Source organism: Eurosta solidaginis, chromosome 4, assembly GCF_040869045.1.
Source record: "Eurosta solidaginis isolate ZX-2024a chromosome 4, ASM4086904v1, whole genome shotgun sequence".
NCBI lineage: Eukaryota > Metazoa > Arthropoda > Insecta > Diptera > Tephritidae > Eurosta > Eurosta solidaginis.
This window is the reverse complement of record NC_090322.1, coordinates 75,069,131-75,086,790: the sequence shown is the minus strand read 5'-3', so window position 1 is coordinate 75,086,790 and position 17,660 is coordinate 75,069,131. Positions and strand designations below refer to the sequence as shown.

General features: G+C 38.2%; 1 protein-coding gene across 10 annotated transcripts in view; it reads right to left on the bottom strand.

The window, feature by feature from the left end:
* dtn (transmembrane protein 132C dtn) overlaps positions 1-17,660 on the bottom strand; it is a 597,671-nt gene that overhangs the window by 256,517 nt on the left and 323,494 nt on the right. For all 10 annotated transcript variants that reach the window (XM_067782100.1, XM_067782098.1, XM_067782099.1 and 7 more), the window contains exons 7-10: positions 5,271-5,476; positions 1,800-1,947; positions 1,589-1,741; positions 1,287-1,534 (exon numbers count right to left, since the gene is read on the bottom strand). In XM_067782100.1, coding sequence (XP_067638201.1) covers positions 1,287-1,534; positions 1,589-1,741; positions 1,800-1,947; positions 5,271-5,476 — 755 coding nt within the window. The remainder of the gene's footprint in view (positions 1-1,286; positions 1,535-1,588; positions 1,742-1,799; positions 1,948-5,270; positions 5,477-17,660) is intronic.

Here is a 17,660-nt window from a genome sequence, read left to right as displayed (position 1 = left end):
GCTCACGGAGATGACACCTTAGGCCCCCAGGCGGTGCTGGTTCGTCAATCAGATGTCTGTTGGGATGCCCAGGTTTCTGGGTATTCAACAGAAACTGTTTGGTCAGCATCTCATTTCTCTCCCTGATGGGGAGTATTCTCGCCTCATTATGCAGATGGTGTTCTGGGGACATAAGAAGACAACCCGTGGCGATTCTGAGAGCAGTATTTTGGCAGGCCTGTAGTTTCTTCCAGTGGGTGGTTTTTAGGCTTGGCGACCATATGGGTGACGCGTAGCACGTAATCGGCTGGCTAATTGCTTTGTATGTGGTCAAGAGCGTTTCTTTATCTTTCCCCAGGTACTGCCAGCAAGGGATTTGAGGATTTTATTACGGCTCTGAATTCTTGGAACAATTGCGGTTGCGTGCGCACCAAAATGAAGATCCTGATCAAACGTCACACCCAAGATTTTGGGGTGTAGGACAGTCGGTAGCGTAGTGCCATCGACGTGGATGTTCAATATGGTCGACATTTGGGGCGTCCATGTTGTAAATAAGGTCGCGGAAGATTTAGTCGGTGACAATGACAGGTTTCGCGAGGCGAAAAAACTGGAGAGAACTGAGAAGTGTTATCGATGTTGATGGTCATTTGCCGGATAAAGATTTGGTACGGGTAGGTGAGGTTGACAATTGAGTTGGGCAAGCCATATATTGCGCTGTTGGTGTTGTTGTTGGTGTAGCGATAAGGTTGCTCCCCGAAGGCTTTGGGGAGTGTTATCGATGTGATGGTCCTTTTCCGGATACAGATCCGGTACGCTCCGGTACCATAGCACCATTAAGGTGCTAGCCCGACCATTTCGGGAACGATTTATGTGGCCACATTAATCCTTCATGCCATTCCCTCCCTCCCCACCCCCAAGTTCCATGAGGAGCTTGGGGTCGCCAGAGCCTCGTCTGTTAGTGAAACAGGATTCGCCGCGGGTGAGGTTGACAATTGGGTTTGGAGAAGCTATATATTGCGCTGGCAACCTGAAGGGTTGCGCTACACAGCCCCTTCAATCTGGTATTTTAGTTGCCTCTTACGACAGGCATACCTACCGCGGGTATATTCTGATCCCCTAACCCGCTGGGGGACATATATTGCGCTGTCAGACGCTTGAATCAATTTGGTATTTTAGTCCATTCTTCCGACAGGCATACCTGATGTGGGTATATTATAAGCCCCTAACCCACGTAAGAAAAATGTATGATTTATGTCGTGGAATTGGCTTATAAGTTATTACTGCTTAACACTTAAAAGTATACAAACCTTAATGGAGTTTTGGATCCATCTGAAAATTCAAGATCAATGTCAAGTAATCCTTCTTGATATTGTGCAGTTAATTTATTTGTTACTGATGTCTCTGCTGTATAGCCATTATCAATGCCGTTGTCTGGCGATATAGTTAATTGTAGCCCAGAGATGACACGCACAATTAACCTTTTTAAACTGACTTTGTCACTCCCAACACGGATTTCTTTTGTACCTATCACTCGGCCTGTGATAGGAGATAAAACCTAAATTGACTTTATTTTGTTATTTTGTTGAGTAAAAGTTTAAAGCAATTATACCTGGACATCTGTACGACCCATTGATTTTCCTTGCAAAATGTTTCCTTTTAATGTAGCAATTTTTGGATCAGATACGCGGAGGAGTGGTAGAACCAAATCTGTAACGCGTAAGCCCGTACGCCGTGAAATAAAATAACTTATGCGACCTGAATTCTGCAAAATTAAACGATACATGCGAAAGAGATAACAACTCAAAAATTTTTCAACTTACCTGATCAATTGCTAAAAACCTGGCATAAACTTCTACGGGACTTTGCTGGTATCGAGCTTTACACACAATTTTATCATTTCCAACATCGCTTTTATAGTGACTCCAACCATTCGATCTTTTTTTGCGAAGTTTGCTCTGTTTATTTGGTCTAAAAAGTATATATTGGAAAATGAATAATATGTGCATATACATCTATTATATGTGTAAATAGGCAAGTTGAAATTTTTGCGCTACTTTTACGGCCAAACTACAATTATAAGGTATAAGCAATTAACATGTATCGAAAGGATTTCTCAAAGAGAAGTGCAGGACATTAAAACAAATTCAAAAAAGTTAAATATAGCGCAAAAATATAAATTTAAAAATGTTACAAATATATAAGCCGACAGACGCTATATCGTGAAACTGTGTGTAAGCCGTAAGCTCAAAAGCCGTTGCATGTATAAATTAAGAGTATTTTATAGTAAGAGGAGCGTGTTTTCTTTTGTAGTAAACACAAACACCCACATATAATTTAAAGTGTCAGAGCACAGGCAAGAGCATGTTCTCATTTGTTGGAAATTATTATTATTATTTTATTTATTACGGCCAAAAAAGCCTAATTCATTGTATAGTGTAATTTACAAAATTCATAATTGTTTCTTCAAACTATTTCATTAAAAAGAAATGAGTTAATTCATTGTTTAACTAGTATTACATATTTAAATTTTTACAATATAGAAATAGTTTTTCTTTAAACTTAACAACGTTTTCAAAGTCTTGTATCTCTGCTGGTAGTTCATTATACATTTTTTAGCCTACGTATTTTAAGGTTTTTTTGCGAACTCGGTTCTTACTTTGGGCAGTCTTAAATTTCTGCTACTCCTAGTTCTATAGTTATGGATCTCATGATTGTACTGTATCCTATCACTCAGATAATTTGGTAACATTCATTGTGTTATGTAATGTATAAACTTCAAAGAGTAATGACAGATTAATTGTTTAATACTAAGCCAATTTGACATAGGAAGCATAATACTTTTTGATGTTCTATAAGAGCATTTTAGTATCCGACGCATTGCTTTGTTTTGCTGTATTTGGAGCTTATTAATTAACGTATCATTTGTTACTAGTAGTATTGTTGGGCAGTAAATAAAATGTGGTCCTACAATTGATCTATATACTAATATTTTGTGATGTTGGCTAATATGCTTACATGTTCGATACATAAATCCTATTTTCTGTGCAATTTTCTTCTCTAAATGGTTTATATGTTCTGTGAAACTTAGTTTCTCATCAATTATTACACCTAGGTACTTCATTTGATCTACTCTTTCAATTGCATGGGTTTTTATTTTCAGACTAGATTGGATTAAGTTATTATGGTTCTTGTGAAATATCATATACTTAGTTTTATCAATATTAAGTTTTAGCTTTCTACTGCACAGCCACTTATATAAATTATTTAAGTCTTCTTGTATCTTCATGACAGCGCAATCTACATTTTTGTCACTAATGCTAACTAATGCATCATCCGCAAAAAGACTTATTTTACAATTTCTCAAACAAGTTTTTATATCATTGATGTAAATTATAAACAATATCGGAGAAAGTACTGAGCGTTGTGGCAGCCCAATGTTAACATCAACAACCAATGAAACTGTGTCTCCAATTACCGTCCTCTGCTTTCTGTTACTCAGGTAACTACGAAACCATTCCAAAGCTTTTCCCTTGATCCCAATTTTATCCATTAACTTCAGCAATTCATTTCGATCGATTGTTTCAAACGCCCTCTTTAAGTCTAAGAAGCAAAATACTACTACCTTTTTATCAGCAACAGCCTCTTTCCACTCTGCATTTACCACGTTCAATGCTGTTTCGCAGGAGTGGCCTTTCCTGAAGCCTGATTTCTCTGGCATGATTATATTATGATCGTCTAGGTATGTTACTAGTTGCTTTTTCACCACTGTTTCCATAATTTTTTCATCAATAGGTAGGGTATTAATCGGACGCAGCTCGGCAGGTTTCATTGTATTTTTTACTTTTGCTACTGGTATTATTGTGGATATCTTCCAGCAGCTGGGAACAATGCCACTATCAAACGATTCGTTTATAATGTCCTTATATAAGTGTGCAATGTACACCATAGAGTCCTTGATAACACCCTCTGACAATAGGTTTTTACCGCCATATTTCTTTTTAAATGATTTTGTGATGTTCATTATATTTTCTAACTCGCAACTGGTGAGCTCAAATGTTGCTACCGAGTTGGTTGTTTCACTTTCAGCAACAAGTTCAATTGTTTTAATACTATCATTGATTTGGATTATGCTCTGAACAAAGTAACAATTCAAGACATTAGCTATATCGTTGCTATTTTCTAGACATTCACCGTTAAATACTATTTTTTTAATATGCCCTTTATTGTCTGCAAGTTCCACAGCATCTTTCAAACATTTCCACATGGATTTCATATTTCCTTTATTAATAATCACTTGATCTCCCATGTATTTCTTCTTTTTAAGTATTATAGTTTTTATATATATATTTTTTAACGGCATTATAATCATCCCAATGACCTGTGCAAATCGCGATTTTATATAATTCAAATTTTCTTTTATGTAGTACTGTTAGTTCACGGTCGTACCACTTATTTCGCAATTGTATATTGATCATCTTCTCGTATGTCAACGTTTGCATGGCTTCAGACAAGATATCATTCAAAGCCTGAACTCTATTTTCTATTACTAAGTATATTAGATATAGAACTTATATCACATGTCCGCAGCAGATTTATCAGGTTCTCCGCGCTGTAGTTCTCCCAACAGACGGCATTAGCATATTTTCTCATTCTGCAATATTTTGAAGTAGGTATTTGAAAGCAGATTGTATCATGATCATATATTTTATATTCGCTGGCACATTCAATTTTTATCTGATCATTATTGGCAAATAGTAGGTAAATTTTTGTGGCTGAGTGCTCCGTTACTCTCGTGTTAAAATCATATAATACAGAGTCAGAGACAGCAACAACAAAGCACGCAGAATTCAGGTTTATGTATTTGGGTTTTTGTTTGTTGTAACATTATTGGGATGTTTCATATGAAAATATTGTGTCGAAAAAATTAATAAAAATAAAACAAACTAAAATTAATTTAGATAAAACTAAATAAAATAAAAAGCAAAAAAATGTAAGTAACATGAGAAAGAAAAATCAATAAAATAAAAATAGTCAAGTCAGAAAGCGAAGAAAGAAAAGGAAATGAAATGAAAAGAAAGGAAAGCAAACAAAGGAAAGGAATAGAAATGAAGGGCAAGGAAAGGAATGGAAAGGAAAGGAAAGTAAAATAAAGGAAAAGAAAGGGAAGATTATGGTGTACTATTGTTCTATGTATGTGGTGTAATTAGTGAAAACTGCAGTGGTTGAATTTCAACCACTGGGCGAACCGTAGTAAGTAAGAAAAATGCGTATGACATAAAATTTATACTTACAAAATGGTGCTGTCGTCAACTACCTTCCATCCTTTGATTTGTGACAATCTAAAGTCCGCTACGTAAACTTCTAAGGGAAATTCTGGCATCCATACAGTGAATTTCGCTAATCCAGTATACGATCCATATTTTACGACAACTGAAGCATTAGACGATCCCCTTATCTCAGAACCGTCAACATAAACTGAACTGCACGAAGAAGATACCTAAAATTAAATTTTATTTACGAAACAATTTGTTAAGAATTGAAAAGACACAACTTTAAATTAATGGGAAATATGGACGGTGGACGAAATTTCGGTTTAACTCGACTTATTTAAATCTAGCACAGGTTACTCAGCTTGTTTCGAATTGAGGAAGCATTTACTTGGAGAGAATTTTTGTCCTGAAAAGTCATACAAAAACGAATGAAACTTTTTTCACTTTATCGTTTCACAAAACCAGATTCCAAGTAGACGAGTGGGATATTTGGACTCGGCTTGGTTTCAAACTTTAATTAATCTCTCCTTAACAAGTGAATAAGATAAAATTTTATCACTTAAAGGTAGGGATAACGAAATATATATGAGAAGTTCCTTATCAAAACGCAATAAGTGCACCTACATTTTTTTGTTTCGGATTTTGATGTAATTATGTTCTAGTTTACAATATCTTCCAGACTGTTCATAAAAAATATAGGTCTTACTTACTTGAAATTCCCATTAAAAATTAGGTTTATATTGAAACTTTACATTTTTTGATAACGTTTTCTCAATTTTTGGATTTGGAGGTTCTCATATCATAATAAGATACATAATTATTATATAAAGTATTTGTAAAATTCCACAAATATTAATTTCATTTCAAAAGATTTTTTTGAGTCAAAGGAAAATATGACTTACAAGTAACATAAAAAACAAGTAATTTAAAATGTTTCATCGCAAATGTATGCGGCTGCGTTGTAAATCTAAGGACCGGTTATGAAATTCGATGCTACTATTTCCAAATTTTTTCCAACATCAATGTTGACCTATTTTGTTGAAAAGTCCCAAGATAATTATGGGGGTGAAAGTCCAATTTTTTAGTCTTTAAAATTTTTCATTGCATTATGAAATTCGCCACTGCGGTTATGAAACTCGATGCTACTATTTTCAATTTTTTCCAGCATCAATGCTGGCCTAGTTTGTTGAAATGTTCCAGCTGAATAGATTCTAGTAAAGAATGGATTTGTTAATGCATCAACCGATTACTAACAAAATTACCAACAGTACCAACGGAACATATCATTTATTTTGATAATTTCTTTTTACAAATTATCGCCTGTTATGAAGAAAAAAACAGTGCCCAATTATATGTATAATAGAAATAAAAAAGCCAAGTTCCAGAGCAGGATATGATTATGAAACCACTGATGGTCAAAAAAAATTAAAAATAATACATGGAGCAGCCCAGGGTTCGGTACTAGGTCCCGATCTTTGGAATATTACTTAGGACAGACTTCTTAGATTGGACATGCCAGAAAGCACCTTCCTCGTGGCAAAAATTGAAAAGCGATACCGCAGTCAATGCCAGCTCCGTTGACAAGTGCACATACTCTTACAAGTCAACTCTATCCTGGAATTCGTTACGATGTCAACTCACAGCCAATAACTCAAAGCCGACTATATGCTGATTCGTTTCATGGCATAAGTTCAATGCCAACTCAAGGCCAACTATATACCGAAACTCGTTATGACCTTTACTCGCAACCTACTGCCTTTCGTTTAGTATCGTCAGCCAACAATATGAACACATCATTTTTGCCCAATGTATCTATGCCGCCGCCTAATGCCAATACACAATTTTATACAGCCCCAACCACATCATCATCCGCATACATACCGCGGAAGTTATTAGATTTGCCAGAGTTTAGTGGCCGTCCAGAAGGGTGGCCGGTTTTTTATACAGCCTTTGTCGAGTCAACGTTAAGGTATTTTGATAACAACCAACGGCTACAAAAGTGCCTCAAGGGTGACGCACGCGAGATGGTTGAATCTCTACTTATTCACCCCAACAACGTTGACTGCATTATAAATCAACTCAAGAGTCGATTTGGACGCCCGGAGCAGCTCATTCGAAGCCAATTGCAAAAAGTGAAGGAGATCGTGCCGATCTCGGAGACAGCCTTGGGTAAGCTCGTTCCTTTTGCAATAAAGGTCAAAAATATTTGCGCATTTTTGCAATCCGCCAACGCCGACCACCATCTAGCCAACCCAATGTTGCTGGACGACTTAATCTCTAAACTCCCAATGAGTAAGCGTATCGAATGGGGCCGGTATGCAGTCACCGTGCAACCGCGAGCTACAACAGTACATTTTAGTGATTGGTTGACATCATTTGCCGATGTCATTTGTTCCATTCCGGACGAAAGCCAGTTTCCTGGACGTGACACAAAACGCCGAGTGCTACTACAAGTAGACGAAAAGCAACAACAACGCAAATGCCCAGTTTGCCAGGGTCAGCAAATCATACGAGTGTAAACGTCTTCTCGACGCATCAGTGGCCAAGAGGTGGGCCGAAGTGAAATTTCATCACTTATGTTTTGCCTGCCTTAATGCAGGTCACTCCTCACGTGACTGCAGACAACGAAAGGTTTGTGGCATCAATAGATGCAATCGAATGCACAACAAATTGCTGCATTAATCCCAGCCTGTTCATTCGCCAGTGCAATCATCATCGTCAGGCCATTCAATCCACATCAACTCAGCCATCGCCGCCAAAACCAGTGCCGCCAGCATAAGTAAATCATCAGCCCAATGATCCATCAGCTTCAGTGCTTAGTTGTGCCGCGGATTCAAAAGAAGGTAAGCTGCTCTTTCGTATTATGCCAGTCACGGTATACGGCAAGCAACGACATGTGAACACGTATGCCCCAATTGGATGAAGGCTCGTCTGTCACCATGCTTGACAAAACATTAGCTGACGAGCTGGAAATACACGGACAGCCGCACCACGTCAACGTTCAGTGGTTTGGTGGCCATGCCATACAAGAACCAACTTCTTTGGTTAATATTAGTGTCAGTGGTGCAGGTATGTCAAAGAAACACAAATTGAAGAATTGTCAAGAATCTTCAATTGCCATCACAAAGTCTTAGTCGTTCCGACTTAATGTGCGATGAAGAACAAGTGCGCCATTACCACTGCAGCCACAATCCAGTATAGTGCCGAGACTACTTATAGGAATTGACAATTGTCACTTGGGTATTGCATCCCAAACCTTTGCGATACGTAAGAAAGGTCCGTATGCCGCCAATACAGAATTGGGTTGGGTAGTGTTTGGGTCATCAAACAACACTACACCTAAGTCATCTACATGCCTTTTGATGAATAGCAAGACTGATGAATATCTCCACAAGATGGTAGCCGACTTCTTCGACACTGAAAGTTTCGGTGTGCGAGCTGCGAAGCGTATTGAAAGTGACGAAGATATACGCGCAAGGAGCATGTTGCAGTCGACGACCCGCCGTGTTGGTGTAAGGTTTGAAACGGCACTACTGTGGAAAGACGACAACATGCATCTGTCAGACAGTTATGATATGGCATTAAGGAGACTAGTAAGCGTGGAGAAACGAATGAACCGCGAACCTAACTTGGCCGCAGCATACACACTCATGATTGAATCTTACGTCGAAAAAGGTTATGCACGTAAGCTTGAACATCCTGAAGAAAATTTCAGAACACCGCGCACCTGTATCTACCACACTTTCCGCCGCCTAACAAACCAAACAAGTTAAGAATTGTTTTTGACGCTGCCGCTGAAGTTAAAGGTGTTTCGTTAAATCATTGTTTGCTGAAAGGTCCTCAAGAATACAGACCGTTGCCATCAATTCTTTTCCATTTCCGTGAAGGAGCGGTGGGCGTTTGCGGTGATATAAAGGAAATGTTTCACCAGGTGTTGGTACGTCCAGAAGACAGACGATCCCAGAAGTTCCTGTGGAGAGATGGTGACCTCGATAGACAACCAGACACGTATGAAATGTGTGTGATGACGTTTGGAGCGGCGTGCTCGCCATGTGTTGCGCATTACGTCAAAATTCGAAACGCCTTGGAACATCGCAATGAAAATCCATGCACAGCCCGTGCAGTTGAAGCCATTTTGGAGTACCATTACGTTGATGATTTCGTCGACAGTTTTGACACGACAGAAACAGCTATCGCAGTTTCAAGCCAAGTGAAGTCCATACACATGGATGCCGGTTTCGAGCTCCGCAACTTCACGTCTACCTCATCGGAAGTTCTCGCTGCTTTGGATGGCGTTGATGTCACAAAAATTCTCGTAAAGAAGGAAGGTCTAGCATTAGAAAAGGTGCTGGGTCTGTACTGGCAGCCAAATTTAGACTGTTTCAAATTTAACTTGAAGTTCCACAATGTCAGTGAGATCGTACTTGAAGGAAAGAGACGACCTACCAAGAGGGAACTACTAAGTGTGGTCATGTCAGTTTTGGCCCACTCGGATTTATCGCGTATTTCGTAATTGGCGCAAAGCTTCTCATGCGTGAGGCGTGGCGTCAAGAAGCCTGCTGGGACGAGCCGTTGCCCGACATTTTTGTGGATGCAAGTGAGAACGCATTTGCTGCTGTTGCCTATTGGAGGTATACAAATGCCTGGGAAGAAGTTGGAGTTAGTTTCATCAGCGCTAAATTCAAGTGCGCACCACTCAAGCCTCTCACGGTGCCGCGACTAGAACTGCAAGCTGCTATATTGGGAACACGACTTATGCAAACAGTGATCGAGGAGCACAGCGTAACCATCGACAAGTGCGTCCTCTGGAGTGACTCCAAAACCGTCATAAATTGGATACGAAGCAAACACCGAAGATACAAACCATTCGTGCAACATAGGATTTCAGAGATTCTTGCCTCCACTAAAGTATCCAATTGGCAATGGATCCCTACTGCCGATAATGTGGCCGACGAAGCTACACGTACCAACAACAAAATTGAGTTTTCCACGACAAGTCGTTGGGTTAATGGTCCGATTTTCCTGCGCCAGCCTGAGAATACCTGGCCATCCGAAGACATTTCTGCTATTGAACTCGATCAACCAGATGAGGAGATGCGATCACAATACACTTTGAGCATCATAAGTTGTGACTTCATAAATTTTGATCGTTTTTCGTCTCTCAGCAGGTTGATAAGAACCACAGCCTGGGTAATCCTATTTTCTAAAAGATGTCGACGCTAAGTTCCAATTTTGAGTAACTGCTACGGATTGACTGCCAGTGATCTGGAAGCAGCGAAACACCTTTTATGTCGTATCGTCTAAAACGTGGCATTCAATACCGAGATTCAACAAATTCGTGATGGGCAGAGTATATCACACCAAAGCTCTCTGGTACAACTGTCGCCATATCTAGACGAAAAAGGAATCCTGCGAGTACAAGGTCGTATTGATGCTACCAGTTGGTTGCCAATGGACGTTAGACACCCCATAATATTTCCGCCTATACACACATTTACAAAATTGGTAGTGCTGAATCACCACATGCTTATGGGGCATCAAAACATTGAAGCTACCATATGTTCCGTACGCCGTGTCTATTGGGTACCACGATTGAGAACCCTTCTACGAAGCGTTATAGCCAATTGCCAAGTGTGCCGTCTCCGAAAAGCTGCCCCGATCAACCCGCTGATGGGACCACTTCCCATAGACAGATTGACGCCATACGTCAGGCCGTTCACATACACAGGCCTCGACTTTTTCGGTCCTGTTTCCGTGACGGTTCGGCGCAGTACAGAAAAGAGATGGGTGGCTCTTTTCACATGCCTTACCATACGCGCGGTGCATTTAGAGATTGCTCACGATTTAAGCACCGACTCTTGTATAACCGTCATTCGAAATTTTATAAATCGCCGAGAGTGCCACAACGTCTACGATCCGACAACGGAAAAAACTTCGTTGGCACCAACAACGAAGCCAAACGTTTCGACGAAGTCTTCGAATGCAATCGAATACAAAGTGAGTTATCGAAACGAGGTGTCGAGTGGTATTTCAATTCGCCTCACAATCCGGCCGAAGGAGGAGCATGGGAGCGTATGGTTCAGTCGGTCAAGAAAGTTTTGCAACAAACAATGAAAGAAGTCAAGCCAAAGGAACATACTTTCAACTGTTTCTTGATTGAGGCGGAAAATGTTGTCAATTCCCGCCCTCTCACACACTTGCCTGTAGATGCGAATCAGGAGCAGCCGTTAACGCCAAACGATTTCTTATTGGGATCGGCTAATACCGCACAGACACCATGTGCATCCGGAGTTTCAACTGATACCTTCTCAATGCGTCAACAATGGCGTATTGCTCGTCAACTCCGCGACCATTTCTGGAAGCGCTGGATATCCGAGTATCTTCCCACATTGACACGTCGCGTGAAGTGGTGCCAGCGGACGAATCCTCTCAGAATACGAACGAATACAGGAGTTAAACGGCGAGCTGTGTCTAAGTTGGCCGTTCTGGACATTTCTTGTAATTGGTGAATCCAGTTGCTTCACGGGGGTGGGAATATTGTTGATGAGATACTTTATCATATGTACTTATACTTTGAAATATTTTATAGATCATAAGAACTTAGCATATAATTTTCTTTATTGAATTTCGTGTCAATGTACTGTCATATTTTTTCTACTGCTGATAGTTTGTACGAATTTAATTTGGATTGGATCGTTGTACAGCAGAATGAACCGTTCGTAACTATTCCGTTTTAAACCGTTTTCCCTTTAATAATTAATTCGGACTTTTAAACGCGTTAAATCTGCTAAATCCGTCCAGCGATTACAATTTTAATCTACTTGAAAAATCTGTGGTCATAAGCTAAGCTTTCAGCTATTCCCAAAACATTTCAGCGAATAATTACATGTCAACTTCAACACATGTGTAGCTCCATATTATCGCCCTGCCAGCATGGGTTTGTGCCGCGTAGATCAACTACTACCAACTTGCTAGAGTTTACTTCTTTTGTAATGGATGGATTTTTAAACAAACGGCAAACGGATGTGATCTATACCGACTTCAGTAAAGCGTTTGACTCTGTCAATCATGAGCTTTTAGTTTACAAACTTGATTTACTTGGATTTCCGAAGCATTTACTTGCATGGCTCGAAAGCTATCTCACGAATCGGACTCAACAAGTTTTGTTTAAAAACAGCCTTTCTAGGTTGTTTGATGTAACGTCTGGTGTGCCTCAGGGTAGTCATTTGGGTCCGTTACTTTTTACCTTGTTTATAAATGACTTACCACAAACTATCATGCATTCCCGAACTCTTATGTATGCGGATGATGTTAAACTTTGTTACTCATACTTGCCTTCGGAGTCTTCCCGTGTGGAGTTTCTTCAGGCAGACTTGGACTCATTTCAATGTTGGTGTACTGCAAATTTACTAGTTTTGAATTGCTCGAAGTGCAAACTAATGACATTTCACCGAGTGAAGCCAAGTTTGACATCGTATACGTTAAACAGCACCCCTTTGGAGCGTATATCTGTCGTAAGTGATCTAGGCGTTCTTTTTGATCCTAAACTGACTTTTAATACGCATATTTCATCAATGGTAAGCAAAGCAACGGGTATACTCGGTTTTGTGAAGCGATGGGCTAAGGAGTTTAATGATCCGTATCTGACTAAGACCCTCTACACATCGTTGGTACGACCAATCTTAGAGTATTGTTCGTGTGTCTGGTGCCCAGGGTATCAAAACTTTATAAAGCGTATTGAGTCAGTACAGAAGCAATTCATTATATTTGCACTACGTGGTCTTAACTGGGATTCTAGTGTGCATTTGCCACCATATAGAAATAGGCTTCTCCTTATAAATCTGCCAACTTTAGAAAATCGAAGAACTTTACTCGGGGTAATGTTCATTCACAAGCTCATTATGGGCGAGATCGACTCATCTGATCTTGTTAGTCGACTAAATTTTGCTGTTCCTGGTAGAACGTCCAGGCACTTTGTGCCTTTTTATTTACCACTTTGCCGGCAAAATTTTGCCAAAAATAATCCACTGCGAAGTTGGTGTTCGCACTACAACAACTTGTATAACTGCATCAGTTTTGAATGTTCGTTTTCCGAGTTGCATAATTCAATACTGTCACGTCTGGCCTGATATTTTGTACTTTCTTTCCTATGTATGGTTGAATTTAAATATTTTTAAATCTAACATTAATTTTATGTTTTATATATCTTAGTAGTCGACCGCATTGTGTCTGTGTCGACTTTAATCCAAATAAATTAAATTAAATTAAATTAAGTGACGATCGCCTAACTCGAGATAGGGTGAATCGAAAAATAAGTTTTTGTATACCTACTAAGTAAACACTAGACTGAGTCGATTTATTAACCGATATCCGCAAGCTCTACACTTGAATTATACAATAAATAAAAAATGTGGGCTTGTAGCCAATTTATCACCATTCAATTTCATAAAAATTGCGTTGAAGTATGATAAACTCTTTAGAAATCGCGGCGTTGGTTTATAAGGACCTCCTTTGGGCAATCAATTGAAACACGTGTATGTATGTTTTGTCAACATGCAATTTTCGGGAGCTCCAAAATCTCATAAAAAACCTTCTTTTCTAGGCTGATACTTCGTATTAAAATATATCCAACGCATGCGGCTCATTTTTTTCTTTTTTATTTAAAATAATAATATAAAATGAATGTAATATGAAATCCATCAAAATTAGAAAAATTAGTAACATTTTTCAATCTGGTAGCTTGTTTTTGGTGAAATTGTTACTATCCCCGCAAAATTCAAGTGGCTAACGTCACACCAAATGGAACTACCTCCATTTTTTGTATCATGATATGAACTGTAAAAAAATGTCCGAGCTGACAGAAAACTTGTTGCTGGTAATCCCAAAAATTTATAAATTTTACTATTACAGTAAGCAATTCAAACCCTTATGTAAATAACGTGCATGCCGTATCGAAATCCATTTGATACAAGCTTTGGGAATTCCAGCAAACTGCTGACAGTTGATTAACCTTTACAAAGAATTTTGAATTACTAAGGTTTTCGCTTGATGGATAATCTTGATACTCCATGGTTAAAGGAAACCCTTGAACTTTATGTTTACAGTTTACATAACTATAAAATAGCTTTTTGTTGGAGATAATCAGACCAATCCTATTCGATTTGCCTGGTAATAAGGGACGAAGAAGAATGGGAAAAACTTTAGAGAAGAGAAAAGACGGAAGGAGAAGGAGACTGAGAAAGAGATAGAGTGAGACGAAAATAGAGATAGATGAAGCGAAAATACGGAGAGAGGAGTGAATAAAAGAAAAGTGTGGACGGAGAGGGGGGGGGGGGGGGGGGGGGGCAGTTTATTAAAATATATGGAGATAGACCAAATTTAGGGCAGAACAACGTCTGACGGGTCTGCTAGTATATATATAAATCAAATTCTGTGTGTGTGTGTGTTCGCTATGGAAACGTATTTCCCACACATCAATCATCACCAAATTTTGGTTATGGGTTCCTTCGATCAACGGGAAGGTTTTAGGCTAAAAATAATTTCGATATATAAAAGGGGCGTGGCACCACCCATACAAATGGAATATTTGGTACTGCATAACTTTGAAGGTATACATGCCAGAACATTGAAATTCAATGAGAAGTTATATGAGGTCAATCCCTAACACCACCAAGAAAATGCGGAATTTGGAAAAAGGGGCGTGGCACCTCCCATACAAATGGTATCTTTAGTAATGCATAACTTTGAAGGTATACATGCCAGAACATTGAAATTCAGTAAGGAGTTATATGAGGTCAATCCCTAACACCACCAAGAAAAGGCGGAATTGGGAAAAAGGGGGCGTGGAACCTCCCATTCAAATGCAATCTTTGGTACTGCATAACTTTGAAGGTATACATTCTAGAACATTGAAATTCAGTAAGGAGTTATATGAGGTCAATCCCTAACACCACCAAAAATATGCGGAATTGGGAAAAAGGGGGCGTGGAACCTCCCATTCAAATGGACTCTTTGGTACTGTATAACTTTGAAGGTATACATGCCAGAACATTGAAATTCAGTAAGGAGTTATTTGAGGTCAATCCTTAACACCACCAAGAAAATATGGAATTGGGAAAAAGGGGGTGTGGCACCTCCCATACAAATGGAATATATTAAGTATACTGCATATATCTGGATGTCGTAATGGTAGGATAATTAAAATTGGTAAGGAGCTATGTGACGTCAAGTCCTAAAACCTCCAGTAAAATGTGGAATGGGGAAAAACTATGGCTGCCGTACAAACTTAAGTTATTTTAACGCCTAAAGTTTGACTGCATTGCTGAGTTTAGCTGTTATGCCTTTTGGGCGTTTAGTAATCTGCCGCTGTTAAAAAAATTGTTTAGCTTCAGTCTATCTACATCTTCTATAAAAATCAAATTCTGTGTGTGTGTTCCCTGAAAACGTGTTTGCTATACTTCGATCATTTTGGCTCGAGGTTCCTTCGATCAAGACGAAAGTTTTTCATATTTCAGAATTAAGAATTTTAAATTTAAATGTTTTTGTTTTTATGGCTATTCGAAAGAACTATCTTAGCTCCCAAAAATGATCATGTTAACAAAATTAATGATCGCTTTCAAAATCGATTTCCTGGTGAAGTGACGAAATATAAATCGGTCGACACAGTTACAGATGAAGATAAAATTGTGAATTATCCAAATGAATTTCTATACCCCTTAGAACCAAAAGGAATGCCTGCGCATATATCAACTTTGAAAATTGGCTCACCAGTCATGCTTCTTCGGAATGTAATCAAAGCAACAAACATCAGCGGTAAAAGCAATACAATAATATAAAATAAGATACAATAAGATACAAGAATAAAATGTTTTAACAGAAAATTTCACCAAATATGCGTACAAAATTCAATTCAATTTACAGAACAATAAATTAAATTATCAACAAACAAAACAGAAAAAAGAACGCAACATCCATTCGATCTCGGGCGTTACAATGTGCGCCTGGTAAAGCTAGTATACATATATAATCTTTGTATAACTTTTTGTTAAATTCTGTTCTTTTGTATTTCTGACCCAGAATGGAATATTAGCCGTGTTTTTTTTTACACGTAAACGTCTATACGCTTAAACTTTATATGGACTGCTAAGCGTCAAACTTTAAATACACATCTGAAATTGCTGCGCATAAAATGTGTACTACTAAATTTCAATACGCATTATACTCAGATGTAACTGAAATATGTGTATATGTTTCACCCTCTACACTAATTCTATGTGTGTCCACAATTCATCGCAACTGATTATATGTTTTACTATATGTTATACCTTATGGCCATCAGAGGGTTGTGTCTCCGCTTTTCAGTACACCCTGTGGCTGTAGCTACTTATTTAACCACTGCCGCTAGATGGGTCTCCTAAGCATTATCTAAGCGAGGATAGGCGTTTTTTATACGTGCAAACGTAAACGTATACGCGTGTATAAAAAAACACGTCTATTGTAAGTAATGCCTGCTTAATCCTCATTTTTTATATAATTTAAATGACCGTTTTTTATGTTTAGATTTTAGATTTAGATTTAGATTTATTCATTCATTCTTTTCTTACAATGTAACATTTCAACTTAAAATTAACATCATCTATATATTAATACGCTAACAAAATTTCCATACAATCAATTGACAGGCTGTTTCGCATACTTAGCATACGTAAAATCATATAAAAGTTATATGAATCGATTCGTATTGATCAACCGCAATGCATAGGCCTATTTTTGTTAACAAATATTACTCTATTTGTTTATAATTAATAGAAAAAGTTTTTTGTAATTTCGAACAATTCATACAAATATCGTAAGTTATTTTCGTGCACAAGCGCGCCATCTTTGGGAACAATTATCTAAGTTTTCTAATGCGAATTTCAAAGACCTAAACCTTTATCCACAAGCGCGCCGTCTTTGGGAACAATTGTCTAACTTTTCTAATGTGAATTTCAAATTTTATGTATACTCGCTAAATTCGAAAGCACAAATGTTTCACCTACATACAAATATGGTTCCCCATTGTAGCCGCTTACCTATAATAGTCTCTACCAAAATCCTAAAAAATTGTTCCAAAATAATTTGTAGCGTACCAAAAAATCTCAAATAGAATTAATTTTTGACCGGCCCATTTTTTGTGGCAAATTTCACTTAAACGTAAATACATAAGTCTTTATTTAACAGATTCTTTGTTTTTTATTTTAGTTGTTTTCAAAAAAACATGAAATCACAAATAATGAGTTAACTTTAGTTGAAACTAACTAATTTTTTTATAACAATTAATGGCAAATTTGCCCGAAAATGTTTCTAAATTTGCAGATTTAATCCTCATTTTAGATAAAGTACGTCTTATACTGAACGAAAAAAAAGTTACAA